The sequence below is a fragment of the Melanerpes formicivorus genome, unplaced genomic scaffold, assembly GCF_026170545.1.
Source record: "Melanerpes formicivorus ecotype bairdi unplaced genomic scaffold, bMelFor1.0.p_v2 SCAF_46, whole genome shotgun sequence".
Taxonomy (NCBI): Eukaryota; Metazoa; Chordata; class Aves; order Piciformes; family Picidae; genus Melanerpes; species Melanerpes formicivorus.
The window spans coordinates 3,850,739-3,867,044 of NW_027142398.1; the positions used below are offsets into that span (position 1 = coordinate 3,850,739).

Genomic DNA, 16,306 nt, shown 5'->3' on the forward strand with positions numbered 1-16,306 from the left:
CCCTGTACCAGCAGCTCCCCCAGGGCCTCAGCAGAGGCAGGAGCCCTTGCTGCTCACATACCTTCGTTCAGCAGGGCTGGAGACTCCTCCACTATGGTTTCTCCTTCTCCCACCTGGGTCCGGGCACGCAGGAAGAAGCGGTAGCGCGAGATGGGGTCTGTCCTCTGCAGGGTGAACCTTGTCTGATTGGGAGAGAGGTTCTCTACCAGGGTTCTGCCCGTTTTGGATCCATTAACTGGGGAGGAAAGGCAGGTTGTGGTGGCTTCAGCCTTGTTTCAGAAGCAATTTGTGTCCTCTACCTCCTCACCTTGCCCCCAGGACCAGCCTGCGGTCGCCATGGGGCCACAGGGGCTCAGGGCTAGAGCTGCTCCTAAATCCACTTCACTGAGGGGTGGCTGGGGGCATATGAGCCCATGGATCCCACGGGATCTGCCAGCAGGGGCATTCAGGATTGTGAAAGTGGGCAAGGAAGGGCAGAGCACAGGTGCCAGGCTCTCAGAGAAGGTCACACAAGCCCCAGGCAATGTGCTGAGCTCTGCGGAGCGTGCTGCACTGCTACACAGCCAGGAGCTCGGGTTTGAGAGCGCACCTGAGCTCCTCAGACCGTGCTAAATCACAGCTCAAACTCATTCCCCTTCAGTGGCCAAGCCTGGGCAACTGCTGAGCACCCAACCACCCTCCCTGCTTAACTGGAGCTGCCAGGCACCACTCCAGGATCAACCCCAGCGTGCCTCATCTGGTGGTGAAAGCCTCCAGCTCCTCACAGAGAGCTTCCAGTGCTGGGTGACAAAGTAATTAGCAGCAAGGGGGGGGGGGGGGAACCTACACACTTAATGACTTAATTATCATCACTAAGAGGAGAAGGTGACTAATTGTTATCAGTGAGAAGAGAAAGTGTGGCACGTACAGGCTTGGTATCTAAGGTTGTATCCTGTGAGGACTCCGTTGGGATGCTCTGGGTGATCCCACTCCAGATTGATGCTTTCCAGGTTGGGTTGTCGGATTCTTAAATACCTGGGGGAGCTGGGCACTTGGGAGGAGGATGGGGCCAAGGAGGAGAGGGCAAGGAGAGGAGGGGAGGAAGAAAGAAACAGAAACAAAACCAAAAAGACACAAGATAAAGCCCAGCTGCCCACACCCGGTGTGCAGCACAGGCTGGGGGCACACTCGAGGCACTGAGGTCCACCCAGAGAGAACAGAGAGAGAAATAACACACAGAGAGCACACAGCTGACACACACACAGAGCTCACAGAGAGACTGAACAAGACTCTGTGCCACAAACCTTGCACCAGCCCCAGGGCTGGCAGCAGCAGCAGCAGCTCTGCCATGCAGCCAGCCCCCTGCCCACGCTTGTGCTGCCTGGCTGGGTCCCACCGGCCTCACCCACAAGAGATGTGGCAGCCAGGGAGCTGTGACACGCTGCAGGGCCTGGTTCTGTGTGGTGTGCACAGGCTCCACTGGGCTGCTTTCCAGCTCCCCACTCAGACCACTGCTCACAGCTCAGCTAGGGAGCTGCTGGAGCTGTGAAAAACAGCAGAGTGGCTTCCGTTCAGGCACAGCATCTTCGGCTCCTCAGCAGCTCGAGATGGCTAAGGGGCAGCTGCTGCATGCCTGGAGGGCTCCTCGCCCTGAGCAGTGGCTGCTTAGTCAGAGGGAGTACAGGAAGGAGAACTACCCTCAACATGTTGGCACCCTGGTTGCACAGAGCCATCTCAAAGGTATTGGTACCCCAGGTGCCCACAGCCACCCCAAATGCCAATGGGAAATGCATTGGAGTCACCCCAAGTGCACAGAGCTCTCCCAAATGCAAATAGCTACCTCATGTTGATATGGCTAATCCAAATAGCTGTCCCAAAGCTATTGGTACCCCCCAAATGCCCCACAGATACCCCAAATGCCAATGGGAAATGCATTGGAGTCACCCCAAGTGCACAGAGATCCCCCAAATACAAATAGCTACCCCAAAGGTATTGGTACCCCCAGATGCCCACAGCTGCCCCAAATGTATAGACCCCCAAATGCCTACAAGAAATGCATTGGAGTCATCCCAAGTGCACAGAGCTCCCCAGATGCAAGTAGCTACCCCAAAGGTATTGGTACCCCAGATGCCCACAGCTGCCCCAAATGCCAATGGGAAATGCATTGGAGTCACCCCAAAAAGCATAGAGTTCCCCAAAAGGCAGAGCTACCTCATGTTGATATGGCTAATCCAAATAGCTGCCCCAAAGCTATTGGTACCCCCCAGATGCCCACAGCTACCCCAAATGCCTATGGGAAATGCATTGGAGTCACCCCAAGTGCATAGAGCTCCCCCAAATGCAAATAGCTACCCCAAAGGTATTGGTACCCCAGATGCCCACAGCCACCCCAAATGCCAATGGGAAATGCATTGGAGTCACCCCAAGTGCACAGAGCTCCCCCAAATGCAGAGCTACCTCATGTTGATATGGCTAATCCAAATAGCTGCCCCAAAGCTATTGGTACCCCCAAATGCCCCACAGCTACCCCAAATGCCAATGGGAAATGCATGGAAGTCACCCCAAGTGCACAGAGCTCCCCCAAACACTACCTTAAATGCACACAGCTCATCCAAATGCAAATAGCTGCCCCAAAAGTATTGGTACCCCAGATGCCCACAGCCACCCCAAATGCATAGATCCCCAAATGCCAATGGGAAATGCATTGAAGTCACCCCAAGTGCACAGAGCTCCCCCAAATACAGAGCTACCTTATGTTGGTATAGCTAATCCAAATGCAAATAGCTGCCCCAAAGCTGTTGGTACCCCAAATGCCCCACAGCCACCCCAAATGTATAGGTGCCCCCAATGCCTATAGCTGCTCCAAATGTATAGGAACCCCAAGTGCCTACAGTCACCCCCAATGCTCCATGCCTTTAGCACACAGGCAGCAGCAAAATCCCCCCTCCCAACACACACACACACACACCTTGCAGCCCCAGCCCCCTGGAGCAGAGCTTAGCTACAGCTGAGCAACTGAAAATCCTGAGGGAGTGGTGAGAGCATCCAAGGGAATGATCAGGAGGAAGGAGAGAGGCCTGAGGGGTGCTGGGTTTGTTCAGCAGGAAGAGGAAGGGGAAGCTACCCCCTCTCCCCTCCCCCCAGAGTGTTGTGCTGGGAGAGGATTTGCTTCCAGCCTCTTCTCTTTTCTCCTCTTGCCTGTTCCCAAGGCACTGTACCAAAGCCATCTGTGCCCTAGGGAGGTTCGTTGCCAGCCCCTGAAAAGTGCAGCTCCAACAGAAAGGAGAAGTTCTTGGTGTGTCTATAAATAGCTCCTGTGGCAGCAAGGAAATGAGAATCTCAGGTTCATCCTTGACACCAGCTCCTGGAACAAGAAGGAGGAGGAGGAGGAGGAGGAGGTGCTCTTGCCTGAAGAACCTGACAGGGCTGCTGGTGACATCCTTCCAGAACAGGAGCACTTGGATCCCCCCAGAGGCCTTTCCTGCCTCTTGCTGAGCACAGGGAATGTTCTTGCTCCCATTCCACTGACCCCACAGCATGGAGACGTTTGCAGGGCAAGCAGCAAAGGAAGGACACTGGAACAGAGGTGTGGTGGAGCCCCCAGCCCTGGAGGCATTCAAGGTTAAACTTGCTGGGGCCCTGAGCAACCTGATCTGGTTGGAGATGTCTCTGCTGGCTGCAAGGGGCGGGTGGACAAGATGAGCTTTGAGGGTTCCTTCCAGCCTGGGGCACACCTGTGACATGGTGCTGAGCCTCTGGTGGCTTTGCTTCTGTTACTTTTGATCTTTAAGGCCTCTTCCAACCCAAAGCACTCTGTGGTTCTCCTGCTCAGCCTAAGAGCTACTCACTGAGGTGCTCAAAGCACCTGGAGGAGATTTTTAGATGAGACAGAGCCAGGACTTCAGGTGGAGCTGCAGAGATGTCACCTAGGCCCCTGGTGACGAAGGCAGGCAGCAGTGCCTTGTGACAGTGATCCCTTGGCACATCTCCCCAGCAGCATCGTGGCTCTGCCGCAGAGCAGTGCAGCTCCTGGGCTGCCCTGCAGAGCTGAGCCACCCAAACCCCTCCAGCACCTGGAACAGCTCCTGGGCTGCTCTGCAGAGCTGAGCCACCCAAACCCCTCCAGCACCTGGAACAGCTCCTGGGCTGCTCTGCAGAGCTGAGCCACCCAAACCCCTCCAGCACCTGGAACAGCTCCTGGGCTGCTCTGCAGAGCTGAGCCACCCAAGCCTCTCCAGCACCTGAAACAGCTCCTGGGCTGCTCTGCAGAGTAGAACCACTCAAACCTCTCTCACCACAGGATACAGGGCCTGGTCTGGTCCACAGAACTGAGCCACCCAAACCTCTCACATGCCTGGAACAGCTTCTGGGCTGCTCTGCAGAGCTGAACCACTTAAACCTCTCCTGCCACATGGAACAGCTCCTGGCCTGCTCTGCAGAGTAGAACCACTCAAACCTCTCTCACCACAGGATACAGGTCCTGGTCTGGTCCACAGAACTGAGCCACCCAAACCCCTCACACCACCTGGAACAGCTTCTGGTCTGCTCTGCAGAGTTGAACCACTTAAACCTCTCCTACCACATGGAACAGCTCCTGGCCTGCTCTGCAGAACTGAGAACCCAAACCTCTCCCATCACAGGGTACAGCTCCTGGCCTGCTCTGCAGAGCTGAGCCACTCAAACCTCTCCTACCACCACGGGGCTGAGGGCTGAGTGCCTGCACGACGCAGCAGCACCACCACCCCGCCTCCCCAGCAGGAACCTACCTCCTTCTGGTGTGGGGAACTCTTTCACTTCACTTCGGGGCCCATCTCCTCTCCCGTTGGTTACAACCATCTCAAGCTTGTAGTTGCTGTAAGGAAACAGCCGGGACACTATGCCCCGGTTTCGGTCTCCAGGAAAGCTCACATGCTGCCGTTTCTTGGAGACCCACAGGTTCTTCAGCAAACTACTGTCCCTCCAGAAATAGGCCTTCAAGAAACATGCATGGCAAATGAAGCTTTTTTTTTTGGCCCCTTTTTTTCCCCCCCCCCCATCCCCCCCCCGCCCCCGTCGGAGTGCAATGGGGTCGGAGCGGTTGGGGGTTGGGTCGTTAAGGAAGGGCAGCAAAACAAAGAGCAGCTCCGGGCTGCGGCAGAGGTTGGGTGAGTGGGTTGGTTTGTTTGCTTTAAAAGGCGTTAATGAAGCTCCACACCGGCCCCCAGCCGGCGAGGCAGGGCGGTGGTGTTACCCGAGGAAGAGGCTGAGGGGTGGCGTTAAGTAGGTGCTAAGTGGAGGTCAAAGAGCGAAACCGATTAAGCTCAGGTTACAAAGAGCCAGCCCCGGCGGCTGCCGGGCACTGAGTGCAGCTAGAGTTAGAATTAACCGGGTTGGAAAAGACCTTTGAGATCATCGAGTCCAACCTATCATCCAACACCATCTAATCAGCTCAACCATGGCACCAAGCAGCCCATCCAGGCTCTTCCCAAACACCTCCAGGGCTGGGGACTCCACCACCTCCCTGGGCAGCACATCCCAGTGGCCAATCTCTCTTTCTATGAAGAACTTCCTCCTAGCATCCAGCCTAAACCTCCCCTGGCACAGCTTGAGACTGTGTCCTCTTGTTCTGGCGCTGCTTGCCTGGGAGAAGAGCCCAACCCCCACCTGGCTACAGCCTCCCTTCAGGGAGTTGTAGAGGGGCAATAAGATCTCCCCTGAGATCCTCCTCTGGTTCTCCCTTTCTACCCAGAATGAAGCCTGGGAAAGGTGGGAAACATCCAGGCACAAAGCCTCCCCCTTCAAAGCCCTGAGTGGAAATCTCATTTCGTGCAGAAATGAGCTTCATTCAAGAAAAGAGAGCAGAGAATGACAGAGGAGAGAGAAGGGGAGGGGGGGAAAATCCCCTCCAAACCTCCTACAAGCAGTACCCAGGGAGCTCTCTGTGTGCCCAGAGGATTATTGGCTTTGAAATGTTATCAGAGGTGGCAGGACACAGGCTTTTGGGAAGGTTTTCAACGCTGGCAGGAGGAGCTTTGGTGCAGGTTTGTGCTTGTGTTGGACAGAACCTGTCCAAACAGCAGCTCTTTTGTCCAGAAGTGTTAGTGTTGTACCTTAGGAGCAAAGGAACTCAGAGGATCCACTGCTGGCTTTAGTTGCTGGTTAGTACAAACTATCAGGCTTAGGCTTGGCTGTTGGTTACAAGTCGTTGTAGGTACTTTGGGGATGACACAAAAGCTATCAGAGGTCGTTTCCCACCCCCTGGAGCCAGCCAGCCCCATGGGGCTGGGCAGCTCTAGGGTCAGCAGGCAACTCACTGCATGGGCAGGGGCGCCCCAAGCCCTTCTCTGGGTGCACAAGGACAGCCCCAGCTGCTGTGCCTCAGCACCCCAGAGCCTGTAAGGGAGGCACCAAGCCTTGGGAGAGCAACAAGAAATGTCCCCAGCCCCATCCAGGCATCACAAAGAGCAACCCAAAGCTCTTTGAGCCTTGAGCTCGAACACTTTCTGGTGCTGCTCCAAGAGCAGAGCTCAGCCCCTGCGGTCTGCAGAAGGCTCACGACAGCCTGAGGAGGGTTTTCTGTCATCCCCATCGCAGGCAGCTCCATTGCTGGGGCCACCCTGGCTTGTGAGAGGGTTAGCTGGATTAATAGTGCCCAGGGGGCTTGGGTTTGGCTCACTCTGTACTCCTTGAGCTGGCCCTGGATGGTGTCCAGGTGCACTCGTGTCCAGGTCAGAGCAATGGCAGTGCTGTTTAACACTCTGATCCTAACATCCGTGGGTGCAGCCTTGGGATCTGAGCAGCCAGGGATAAAGCAGAGTCTGTTAGGTACCCGCTGGCACCCTGGAGGTCAGACAGACGGACGGACGGACGGACAGCCCTCCGCCCGCTGCCGTCCCGGTTTCCCCCCTCGCAGCCTCGCTGGGCTGCTGCAGCCCTGCGCGCCGGCTCTGCCACCTGCTGTCTGCCGGCAAGGTTTGCACGGGGATGAGCAACTCCTTTTCCCCACCCAGCTCCTCCTCTCCATCCTGAATTCGACTCCTGAGGAGCTCCGGTCTGGGTAGCACAAGGCAGCAGCCACAGGCCAAGCCTCAGCTCCCTGGCTGCCCTCACCTGGGGCCAGCAGACCCTACAGCCGTGCAAACACACTGAAGAGCATCACTTACCTGCAGCCCCCTCACTTTCTCCCTGCTCTCTGCATGCTTTAGAGGTTGACTATTGGGGTTTTGCTTAGCAATTCTTCCACAGGAAGAGGCTCAGAGTCTTGGGTGACACAGGCACAGAAAATGATACCAGAATCCCAGCACGCTGGGGTGGGAAGGGACCTCTGGAGCTCACCCAGTCCAACCCCACCCTGCTCCAGCAGGGCAGCCACAGCAGCTTGCCCAGGAGCACAATGGCCAGGAATGGTTGGAAGCTCTGCACAGAAGGAGACTCCACAGCCTCTCTGGGCAGCCTGCTCCAGGCCTCCAGCAGCCTCACACCAAACAAGTTCCTCCCTCTGTTCAAATGGAACCTCCTAGGTTCCAGTTTGTGCCCACTGCCCCTTGTGCTGTCCCTGGGCACCACTGAGAAGAGTCCAGTCCCAGCCTCCTGCCCCCAACCCTTTAGCTCTTGGTAAGCAATGAGCAGATCCCCTCTGGGGCTGCTCTTCTCCAGGCTCTCAGCCTTTGCTCCTCCCAGAGCTGCTCCAGGCCCCTCAGCAGCTCTGTAGCCTCCCCTGGACTCTCCCCAGCAGCTCCCTGTCCCTCTTGACCTGGGGAGCCCAGAACTGGACACAGCACTGCAGCTGTGGCCTCACCATGGCAGAGCAGAGGAGAAAGAGAACCTCCCAAGCAGAGCCTCCCACACAAGCTGGCCACTGCTCTTGTGTGACCAGGTGGAAAGTGTGGAGACCAGCAAAGAGGAGCCCAGACTGAGGCTTAGTTGGTTGGGGCTTTGTCAGAGAGGCAGAAGGATCCAGTTCAGGATGAGCCAAGGCCCTTTGGGCCACTCATCTGAGCAGAACCTGGTGCTCTGCAGCTGCCAGGGGCAACAGATTGAATGGAGTCTCACTGGAGTCCAGCCAGAGCTCATCTGAAGTGAATCCTGGCTGTGGTCCACACCCAAGGTGTTACTGACCAGGGCATGACCTGGGTCATGCAGCAGAGCCCAGAGCAGCAGCTAAGGGCCAAGCCTCTTTCCTTCTGCCCCTGCAGCTGGATTTTTGTGCCAGACCCAGCGGTGCCAGGAGCACCATGAGCCTGGGCACGGCTGCCAAGGCAAGCCTCTGGCCTCGGGTGGGATCCTGCCCTGAAGCACCCCCTGCTGAGGCAGTACTCACAGTCTTCCCCTGAGTAGCCAATGTAGGTCTCAGGCTCTGGAGCTCTCCCAAAGTCGTTCTCTGCCTGCACTTTGATCTCGTAGGGGACGTAGATTGGGGTGTTCCAGACCACGTGCCTTGGGCTCTTCACTGTCTCGTTGTACCAGCTGCCCCGGGGGTCCCTTCTCCTCCACCTCACAATGTACCTGAGGTTGGGCCCATAAGCTTGAGTTGCATTCAGAGGCTTCATGGACCACAAGGGGGGGGAAGAAAAAAAGCAAGTGAGAAGGAGAAAGGAAAAAAACCAACCCCCAAGCTCCCCCAAACCAACTCCAGTTCTCTGCCATGGAGCTCCCAAAGCTGTTTAGCAGCCTGGCTCTGGCTTCATTCTCCACCAGCAAATCTCAAAGCAGGTCAATGCTTTTGTTCCCAGAGAGAGAGAGAGAGAGACAGACCTTAGCCCTTGCCTCCCAGACCCAAGGCAGGACCAGGAGCTACATCTTTACATCCCAGTCCCTACTCCCAGGGCAGTTTCTAGCCTCCTAGCAGACCTTGGCTGGTTGCTGGATGACACCTGCTGGTCCGTGAAGGGAAGCAAAAGCAGGTCTGCAAGCTGCTGAAGGATTGGACTTGGAGCATCCTCCCTAACCTGGCTCTGTGATCCAGCTGCTTTGCTTTGGCTTAGGTAGCTGCAAGCTGCTGTTGCTGTCACAAACCACCTCCTAGACACTAGCAGCAACCTCTCCCGGGGCTGCATCTTCTGCTTCTCATCTCCTTTATGATCTTTAAGGTTCTGTGGGGTTGTTCAGCCCAGAGAAGGCTCCAGGGAGACCTTACAGCTGCCTTCCAGTACCTGAAGGGGGCTACAGGAGAGCCAGGGAGGAGCTTTTGACAAGGGCTGGGAGTGACAGGACAAGGGGGGAATGGATTTGAGCTGGAAGAAGGGAGATTGAGGCTGGAGATTAGAAGGGAATTCTTCCCAGCGAGGGTGGGGAGACACTGGAACAGGATGCCCAAGGAGGTCATGGATGCCCCCTGCCTGGAGGTGTTCAAGGCCAGGCTGGATGAGGCCTTGAGCAACAGAGCCTAGTGGAAGGTGTCCCTGCCAATGCCAGGGGGTTGGAGCTGGATGGTCTTCAAGGTCCCTTCCAATCCAAACCATTCTATGGATCTATGACCTAAATTAAGGTTCTATGACCCTTAGGCTCTGTGGTCATCAAAGCTCTGTGGCCATCAAGGCTGTGTGGCCATCAAGGCTGTGTGGCCATCAAGGCTGTAGTATCCTGTGTGGTGCATCACACATTGCTACAGACTCTGAGCCCTCTAAATCTCAACATCCATGTTCACAATCACAGGGGCTGGAAGGGAGATCATCCAGTCCAAGCCCCCTGCCAGAACAGGACTACACAATCTAGCCCAGGTCACACAGGAACACATCCAGTTGGGTCCTGAAAGCCTCCAGAGGAGACTCCACAACCTCTCTGGACAGCCTGCTGCAGGGCTCTGTGATCCTCACAGTGCAGAAGCTCCTCCTGGTGTTGAGGTGGAACCTCCTGTGCTGCATCTTACATCCATTGCTCCTTGTCCTCTCCCAGGGAGCAAGAGAGCAGAGCCTGTCCCTGTCCCCTCCCTCCTGACCCCCAGCCCTCAGATAAACATTGATCCAATCCCCTCTCACTCTTCTCTTTCCCAGGCTGAACAGCCCCAGGTCCCTCAGCCTCTCCCCCCCGGGCAGCGCCGCAGCCCCTCCAGCATCCCTGCAGCCCTCCCTCCAACCCTCTCCAGCAGCTCCCTGTCCCCCCTGAGCTGGGTGCCAGCTCAGTGCTGAGCTGCTGGCCGGCTCTGAAGCAGGACTCACCGTCCAGGTGATCTCCATGTTGTTTTTCTGGGTCCCTGCCCCTTGAACTCCTGTTGGGTTGATTTCAGGACCTGAAATTCACAGTGAAAAGAGGAGGGGGGGGGGGGGAATAAAAGGAATAATAAAAGAAGAGGCAGACACAAGGGCAGCTCAGAGGGTTGACAAGTGACCATTTGAGTGGGTTAGAAAACCTCCTTTCCACTGTGCCAGCCCAAGAGAAGAAGTTAATGGCCTGATTTTTCCAGCAGTCCTCATTCAGGTTAATGGAACAGGAGCCCTCAAAAACCAGGGCAAATTATTTAGGAGACTCGGTTTTTTCCTGCTCCCCCCCACCCCTCCTTCTTTCCATCCCAAAATGTCCTAAATCTTTGAAAGGCAACCATTGTGCTGGACCCTTTTGAAAGCTGAAAGGAGAGGAGCAATGTCCGAAGCCAACACTAGATGCCAGCAGATATCTCCGAGGGAGCTGCGATGGGGAAAGGAAGAAAAGGAGGAGGGGGAAAGGAGGAGGGGGGAAGGGGGGGGGGGGAACCCTCCAACAACCAACTGAGCTCCTTGGGAATTCCTCACAGGAGTTGCCCCAAGCGTTCTACAACCTACAAAGCGCTGGGAACACGACCCTGAGGCTTGGGGGGTGAACTGGAGAGCCCTGAGGCTTGGGGGGTGAGCTGGAGCCCTGAGGCTTGGGGGGTGAGCTGAAGCCCTGAGGCTGGGGGGGTGAGCTGGAGCCCCGAAGCCTGGGGGGTGAGCTGGAGCCCTGAGGCTTGGGGGGGTGAGCTGGAGCCCCGAGGCTTGGGGGATGAGCTGGAGAGCCCTGAGGCTTGGGGGGGTGAGCTGGAGCCCTGAGGCCTGGGGAGTGAGATGGAGCCCTGAGGCTTGGGGGTGAGCTGGAGCCCTGAGGCTGGGGGGGTGAGCTGGAGCCCTGAGGCTTGGGGGGTGAGCTGGAGCCCCGAAGCTTTGGGGGTGAGCTGGAGCCCTGAGGCTTGGGGGGTGAGCTGGAGCCCTGAGGCTGGGTGATGAGCTGGAGCCCATTTTCCTCCTCCATCGATCTGGGCTCCTGGCCAGCTCCAGCAGTGGGCAAATGAATTAGCAATCTGGCAACACAATGCCTTCTGCTCCTGGCCAGTCTGCACTTGAGTCTCTCTTTTTCCTCCTTCCCCTCCCCCCCCAGGCTTCTGAGCTTCCTGTGGCCAGGAAGGATGAGAGAGTTGCTTCTGAATGCTGCCCAGTAAGGTGAACCCAGGGCTCTCCCTCCACTGCTGCTGCTGGGGTGACCTTTGCAGAAAGCCTTTCTGCTGGGGTCTCACTGCTCTGCAGAACATCACTCATGGACTTATCACACCCCAGGACAGGACTGCGTGGACCAGGTCATCCCTACACCCTGGGTCAACCTGGCTCTGTGACCACACAGGGGTATGGTTGGGAACTAGAGCAGGGTGGAGATGGAGGTTGGACATGAGGAAGGAGTTCTTCCCTAGGAGGGTGGTGAGGTGCTGGAATGGGTTCCCCGGGGAGGCTGTGGAGGCCTCATCCCTGGAAATGTTTAAGCCCAGGCTGGATGAGGCTTTGAGCAACTTGGGATGGTGGCAGGGGGGATTGGGACTGGGTGACCTTTGGGGTGCCTTCCAAGCTCAAGCCTTGCAGTGATTCATGCAGCAGGAGGAGAGAGCCCTGCCCGGGGAGCGGTGGCCAGGACCCGGGGCCCCGCGGTGAGAGGGAGCGGGCGGAGGGTACTCACGGGCCCCGTTGGTCTGGTACCGCTCCGAGGGCACGCTGGGCAGGCTGCTGCCCACATCATTCACTGCTATCACCCGAAACTGGTAGTTGACATAAGGAGAGAGGCTCAGGACGGCCGAGTTGACGTTCCCAGGGTATCTGGAGTGGTTGTGCCACATGCCGGGCTGGAACCGGTCCTCCTCGAACTGCACGATGTAGTCTGGGGCAGAGGATGGAGAGAGAGAGAGAGAGAGGTGAGCTCCAGGGCTGAGCTGCCAGGCTGAGCATGCAGGGGCCAGCAGGAGGGAGGTGGGGCAGAGGGGGCTGACCTGTGATGGGGCTGTTGTTGTCATCCCCAGGGATCCAGGTCAGCCTCACGCTCCTCTCGGCCAGGTCTGTCAGCTCCAGGTCTCGAGGCCGGTCAGGGCGCTCTGTTGGCCCAGCAACGACACCAATGAGCTTGGGCTGGTCCCAGGAGCTGCAAGCCCCAGTTCCCAGCACAGTTCCTTAGCCCAGCCTCACGGGAGGACACCAGCTCTCCGGCATGGTTCAGCTCCTGGTGGAGCAGGGCAAGGTTTTAATGCAGGTGTGCTCAGGTCCCGACTGTGCCTTGCCTTGGAACCCTCCCTGCTGCCTGCCCAGCTGCTGCTGGCTGCTGGGGAAAGCAGCCCAGAGCGGCTTAGGAGGGAAATATTTGCTCTTCCCACAACCTACAGGCAGCTGTTTATAAAACAGATGCAAACAAACCGACTGGAAAGGACGTGAAGGGAAAGCAGAGGCCTGTGGGAGCACACCTCTGGCTTCTCCCACGGGTCACAGCCCACCTGGCGGCACAGAACCAGCTCAGGCACCTCCTGTGAGCAGCAGCTGAGGGAACTGGGGTGGCTTACTCGGGAGAAAAGGAGGCTGAGACCTTCTGACCCTCTACAACTCCCTGAAAGGAGGCTGGAGACAGCTGGGGGTTGGCCTCTTCTCCCAAGGAACAAGCGATAGGAGAGAGGAAATGGCCTCAAGCTGCAGCAGGGGAGGTTTAGGTTGGACACAGTCTCAAGCTGTGCCAGGGGAAGTGTAGGCTCTAGGTGAGGGGAAAGTTCTTCATAGAAAGAGTAATTGGCCATTAGAATGTGCTGCCCAGGGAGGTGGTGGAGTCCCTGGAGGTGCTCAAGAGGGGACTTGGAGCCATGAGGTGTTGGGTGGCAGGTTGGACTTGATGATCTCTGAGGTCTTTTCCAACCTTATTGATTCTATGACATTAGAAGAAACTTCTTCACTGAAGGGCTTCTTAAACAGGATGCCCAGGGAGGTGGTTGGTTGAATCCCCATCCCTGGAGGTGTTTCAAAGCCACAGAGATGTGGTGCTGAGGGCCATGGGTTAGCAGCAGCCTCGGCAGAGGCAGAGGATGGTTGGACTGGGTGAGCTTGAAGGTCTTTTCCAACCCAAGCTGTGTGATGACTCTGCACTAGCAGCAAGGAAATCTTCCTAGGGAAAGGTCAAAAGCTTCAGTGTTATTTCCCACCCCCCACACCTCTGCTGTGAGGACAGGCTGAGGGAGTTGGGGTTGTGCAGTCTGGAGAAGAAAAGGCTCCCAGCAGACCTCATTGTGGCCTTCCAGGATCTGCAGGGGGCTCCAAGAAAGCTGCGGAGGGACTTTTGAGGGTGTCAGGGAGGGATAGGACTGGGGGGGATGGAGCAGAACTAGAAGTGGGGACATTCAGATTGGCTGTGAGGAAGAAGGGTGGTGAGAGCCTGGCACAGGCTGCCCAGGGAGGTGGTGGAAGCCTCCTGCCTGGAGGTGTTTGCAGCCAGGCTGGATGTGGCTGTGAGCAACCTGCTGTAGTGTGAGGTGTCCCTGGCCGTGGCAGGGGGTTGGAGCTGGCTGAGCCTTGAGCTCCCTTCCAGCCCTGCCAGCTCTGTGATTCTATGGGGAAAAAGAAAAGGGGGAAGGGGGGTGGGGGGGGTGGAAAGAAAGGGGGGAAAGGGGAGGAAAAGAAAAGGGGAAAAGGAGGGGAAAAGACAGGGGGAAAAGGAGGGGAAAAGACAGGGGGAAAAGGAGGGGAAAAGACAGGGGGAAAAGGAGGGAAAGAAAAGGGGAAAAGGAGGGAAAGAAAAGGGGAAAAGGAGGGAAAGAAAAGGGGGAAAGGAGGGAAAGAAAAGGGGAAAAGGAGGGAAAGAAAAGGGGAAAAGGAGGGAAAGAAAAGGGGAAAAGGAGGGAAAGAAAAGGGGAAAAGGAGGGAAAGAAAAGGGGAAAAGGAGGGAAAGAAAAGGGGAAAAGGAGGGAAAGAAAAGGGGAAAAGGAGGGAAAGAAAAGGGGAAAAGGAGGGAAAGAAAAGGGGAAAAGGAGGGAAAGAAAAGGGGAAAAGGAGGGAAAGAAAAGGGGAAAAGGAGGGAAAGAAAAGGGGAAAAGGAGGGAAAGAAAAGGGGAAAAGGAGGGAAAGAAAAGGGGAAAAGGAGGGAAAGAAAAGGGGAAAAGGAGGGAAAGAAAAGGGGAAAAGGAGGGAAAGAAAAGGGGAAAAGGAGGGAAAGAAAAGGGGAAAAGGAGGGAAAGAAAAGGGGAAAAGGAGGGAAAGAAAAGGGGAAAAGGAGAGGGAAAGAAAAGGGGAAAAGGAGAGGGAAAGAAAAGGGGAAAAGGAGAGGAAAAGAAAAGGGGAAAAGGAGAGGAAAAGAAAAGGGGAAAAGGGGGGAAAATAAAGGGGGAAATAAAAGGGGAAAATGGGGGAAAGAAAGGGGAAAAGGGAGGGGAAAAGGAGGGGAAATGAGAGGGGAAAAAGAGGGATAAAGAAAGGGGGGAAAAAAGGAGGGAAAAAGAAAGGGGGAAAAAAGGAGGGAGAAAGAAAGGGGGGAAAAAGGAGGGAGAAAGAAAGGGGGGAAAAAGGAGGGAGAAAGAAAGGGGGGAAAAAGGAGGGAGAAAGAAAGGGGGGGAAAAGGAGGGAGAAAGAAAGGGGGAAAAAAGGAGGGAGAAAGAAAGGGAAAAAGGAGGGAGAAAGAAAGGGAAAAAGGAGGGAGAAAGAAAGGGAAAAAGGAGGGAGAAAGAAAGGGGGGAAAAAGGGAAAGCAAAAAAGGAAAAAAGAGGGGGAAAAGGGAAAAAAGAGGGGGGAAAGGGAAAAAAGGGAAAAAATGGAAAGGGGGGGGAAGGACAAAAAAAGGGGGGGAAAAAAAGGGAAATACAGCCAAGAACAGAACCCAAACGAATTAGTGCTGATTACCTTTGGGTAAGTCTCTCAAACGGTTAGCAGGGACAGCTGCAAGGTAAGAGATGGGTTGTTATCAGGGTGGGTTGTTATCAGGGTTAGTGGAGTCATTAAGCCTGGCTGGCCGCAGCAGCACCTGGCAGGCATCGAGTTACAGCCAGGGCTACAGCCTGCTGAGGATCTGCTCCTGCCTGGGGCCCAGAGCTGCTTCTTCCCTCCCCTCGAGGCCTCCAGGCGTGTGCTGCACACCTTCAGCCATCCTAACACGCAGCCGAGGGGAGCCAGCAGCCTGCTAGAGAGTTAATGAGCCATTAGGGGGAGAGGAAGGGAAGAATCAATCAAGCTCGGTCAAGTCATTAGGGAGACAGCATTGAGGCTGCACTCTGGGCTTTGCAGGGGGCTGTGGGGCTGTGCCAGCAAGCGCTGGCAGGTTGGGGCTCTCCCACCAAGGCAGATCTGAGCTGGCCAAGAGCAGGGATTGATAAATCTTGGGGAGGTTAGGGAGGGAATGGGCTTGGGTTTGTCACTCCCTGTCCTGAAAGGGGACACCCTGCAAGGTTAGGAGAGGCTCCTCCAGCCCTGGCTTTCCAGCACCCTGACATTCACTGAAATCCCCTTGCAAATTTCAGGCTGTCCTCCCAGAGCTTCCAGGCTCACATTGGGATATTTTTAGCTGTGTGTAATAACTCCTCTCCTTGGTTTGTTTTCCCCCCCCTCCTCCCTTGTCTCCAATGGAAGTTTTCTTGGGCTCCAGTTCAATGTCTGAGGCTGAGAGGAGGCAGCTTGTCCTTGCCGAGTCCTGCAGCCGCGGCACAATTGCTCTGCCAGCATCTCCCTCAGCATCTCTGCTTCAGAGGGCAACGAGCACAGCTCACCCTTCCTGCCTGACCTTCCAAGCCAGGCTGGGGGGTGAAAAAGGAAGCTCTCAGCTGTGAGGCAGGGGTGGTGCAGGGCAGCTTTACCTAGCACAGTGAGATAGGCTTTGGCCGAGTCCTTGTCCAGCTCCGTGCTCGCCACGCAGGTGTAATCCCCTTGGTCCTTTTCAGCCACCCCAAATATTGTCAGGCCATCATCTTCCTTCTTCATCCTTAAAAGGGGGGGATGAAGAAGATCATCACACAGCTGTGCCTGAGCACACAGCTGTGCCTAAGCACATCAGGCAGTAGGGTTGAGGGCTAAATACACCCAGAGAAAGGCACTGAGAAATGTCCAGGCACAGGAGAACACTGAAGACAGACACTGAGAAAGCTCCTGAGGAAAGGCTTCTAAAGGAGGACTTTGAGGGG

General features: G+C 56.1%; 1 protein-coding gene across 27 annotated transcripts in view; it reads right to left on the reverse strand.

The window, feature by feature from the left end:
• The window catches only part of NFASC (neurofascin), a 118,805-nt gene that overhangs the window by 34,790 nt on the left and 67,709 nt on the right, over positions 1 to 16,306 (reverse strand). For 16 of the 27 annotated variants that reach the window (XM_068159670.1, XM_068159677.1, XM_068159671.1 and 13 more), the window contains 10 exons: positions 15,983 to 16,107; positions 15,036 to 15,071; positions 12,161 to 12,262; positions 11,854 to 12,051; positions 10,116 to 10,186; positions 8,279 to 8,501; positions 6,635 to 6,750; positions 4,746 to 4,950; positions 908 to 1,030; positions 62 to 235 (listed from right to left, as the gene is read on the reverse strand). In XM_068159670.1, the coding sequence (XP_068015771.1) occupies positions 62 to 235; positions 908 to 1,030; positions 4,746 to 4,950; positions 6,635 to 6,750; positions 8,279 to 8,501; positions 10,116 to 10,186; positions 11,854 to 12,051; positions 12,161 to 12,262; positions 15,036 to 15,071; positions 15,983 to 16,107 (1,373 nt within the window). The remainder of the gene's footprint in view (positions 1 to 61; positions 236 to 907; positions 1,031 to 4,745; positions 4,951 to 6,634; positions 6,751 to 8,278; positions 8,502 to 10,115; positions 10,187 to 11,853; positions 12,052 to 12,160; positions 12,263 to 15,035; positions 15,072 to 15,982; positions 16,108 to 16,306) is intronic. The other 11 variants (XM_068159684.1, XM_068159682.1, XM_068159681.1 and 8 more) reach the window with 4 other exon arrangements.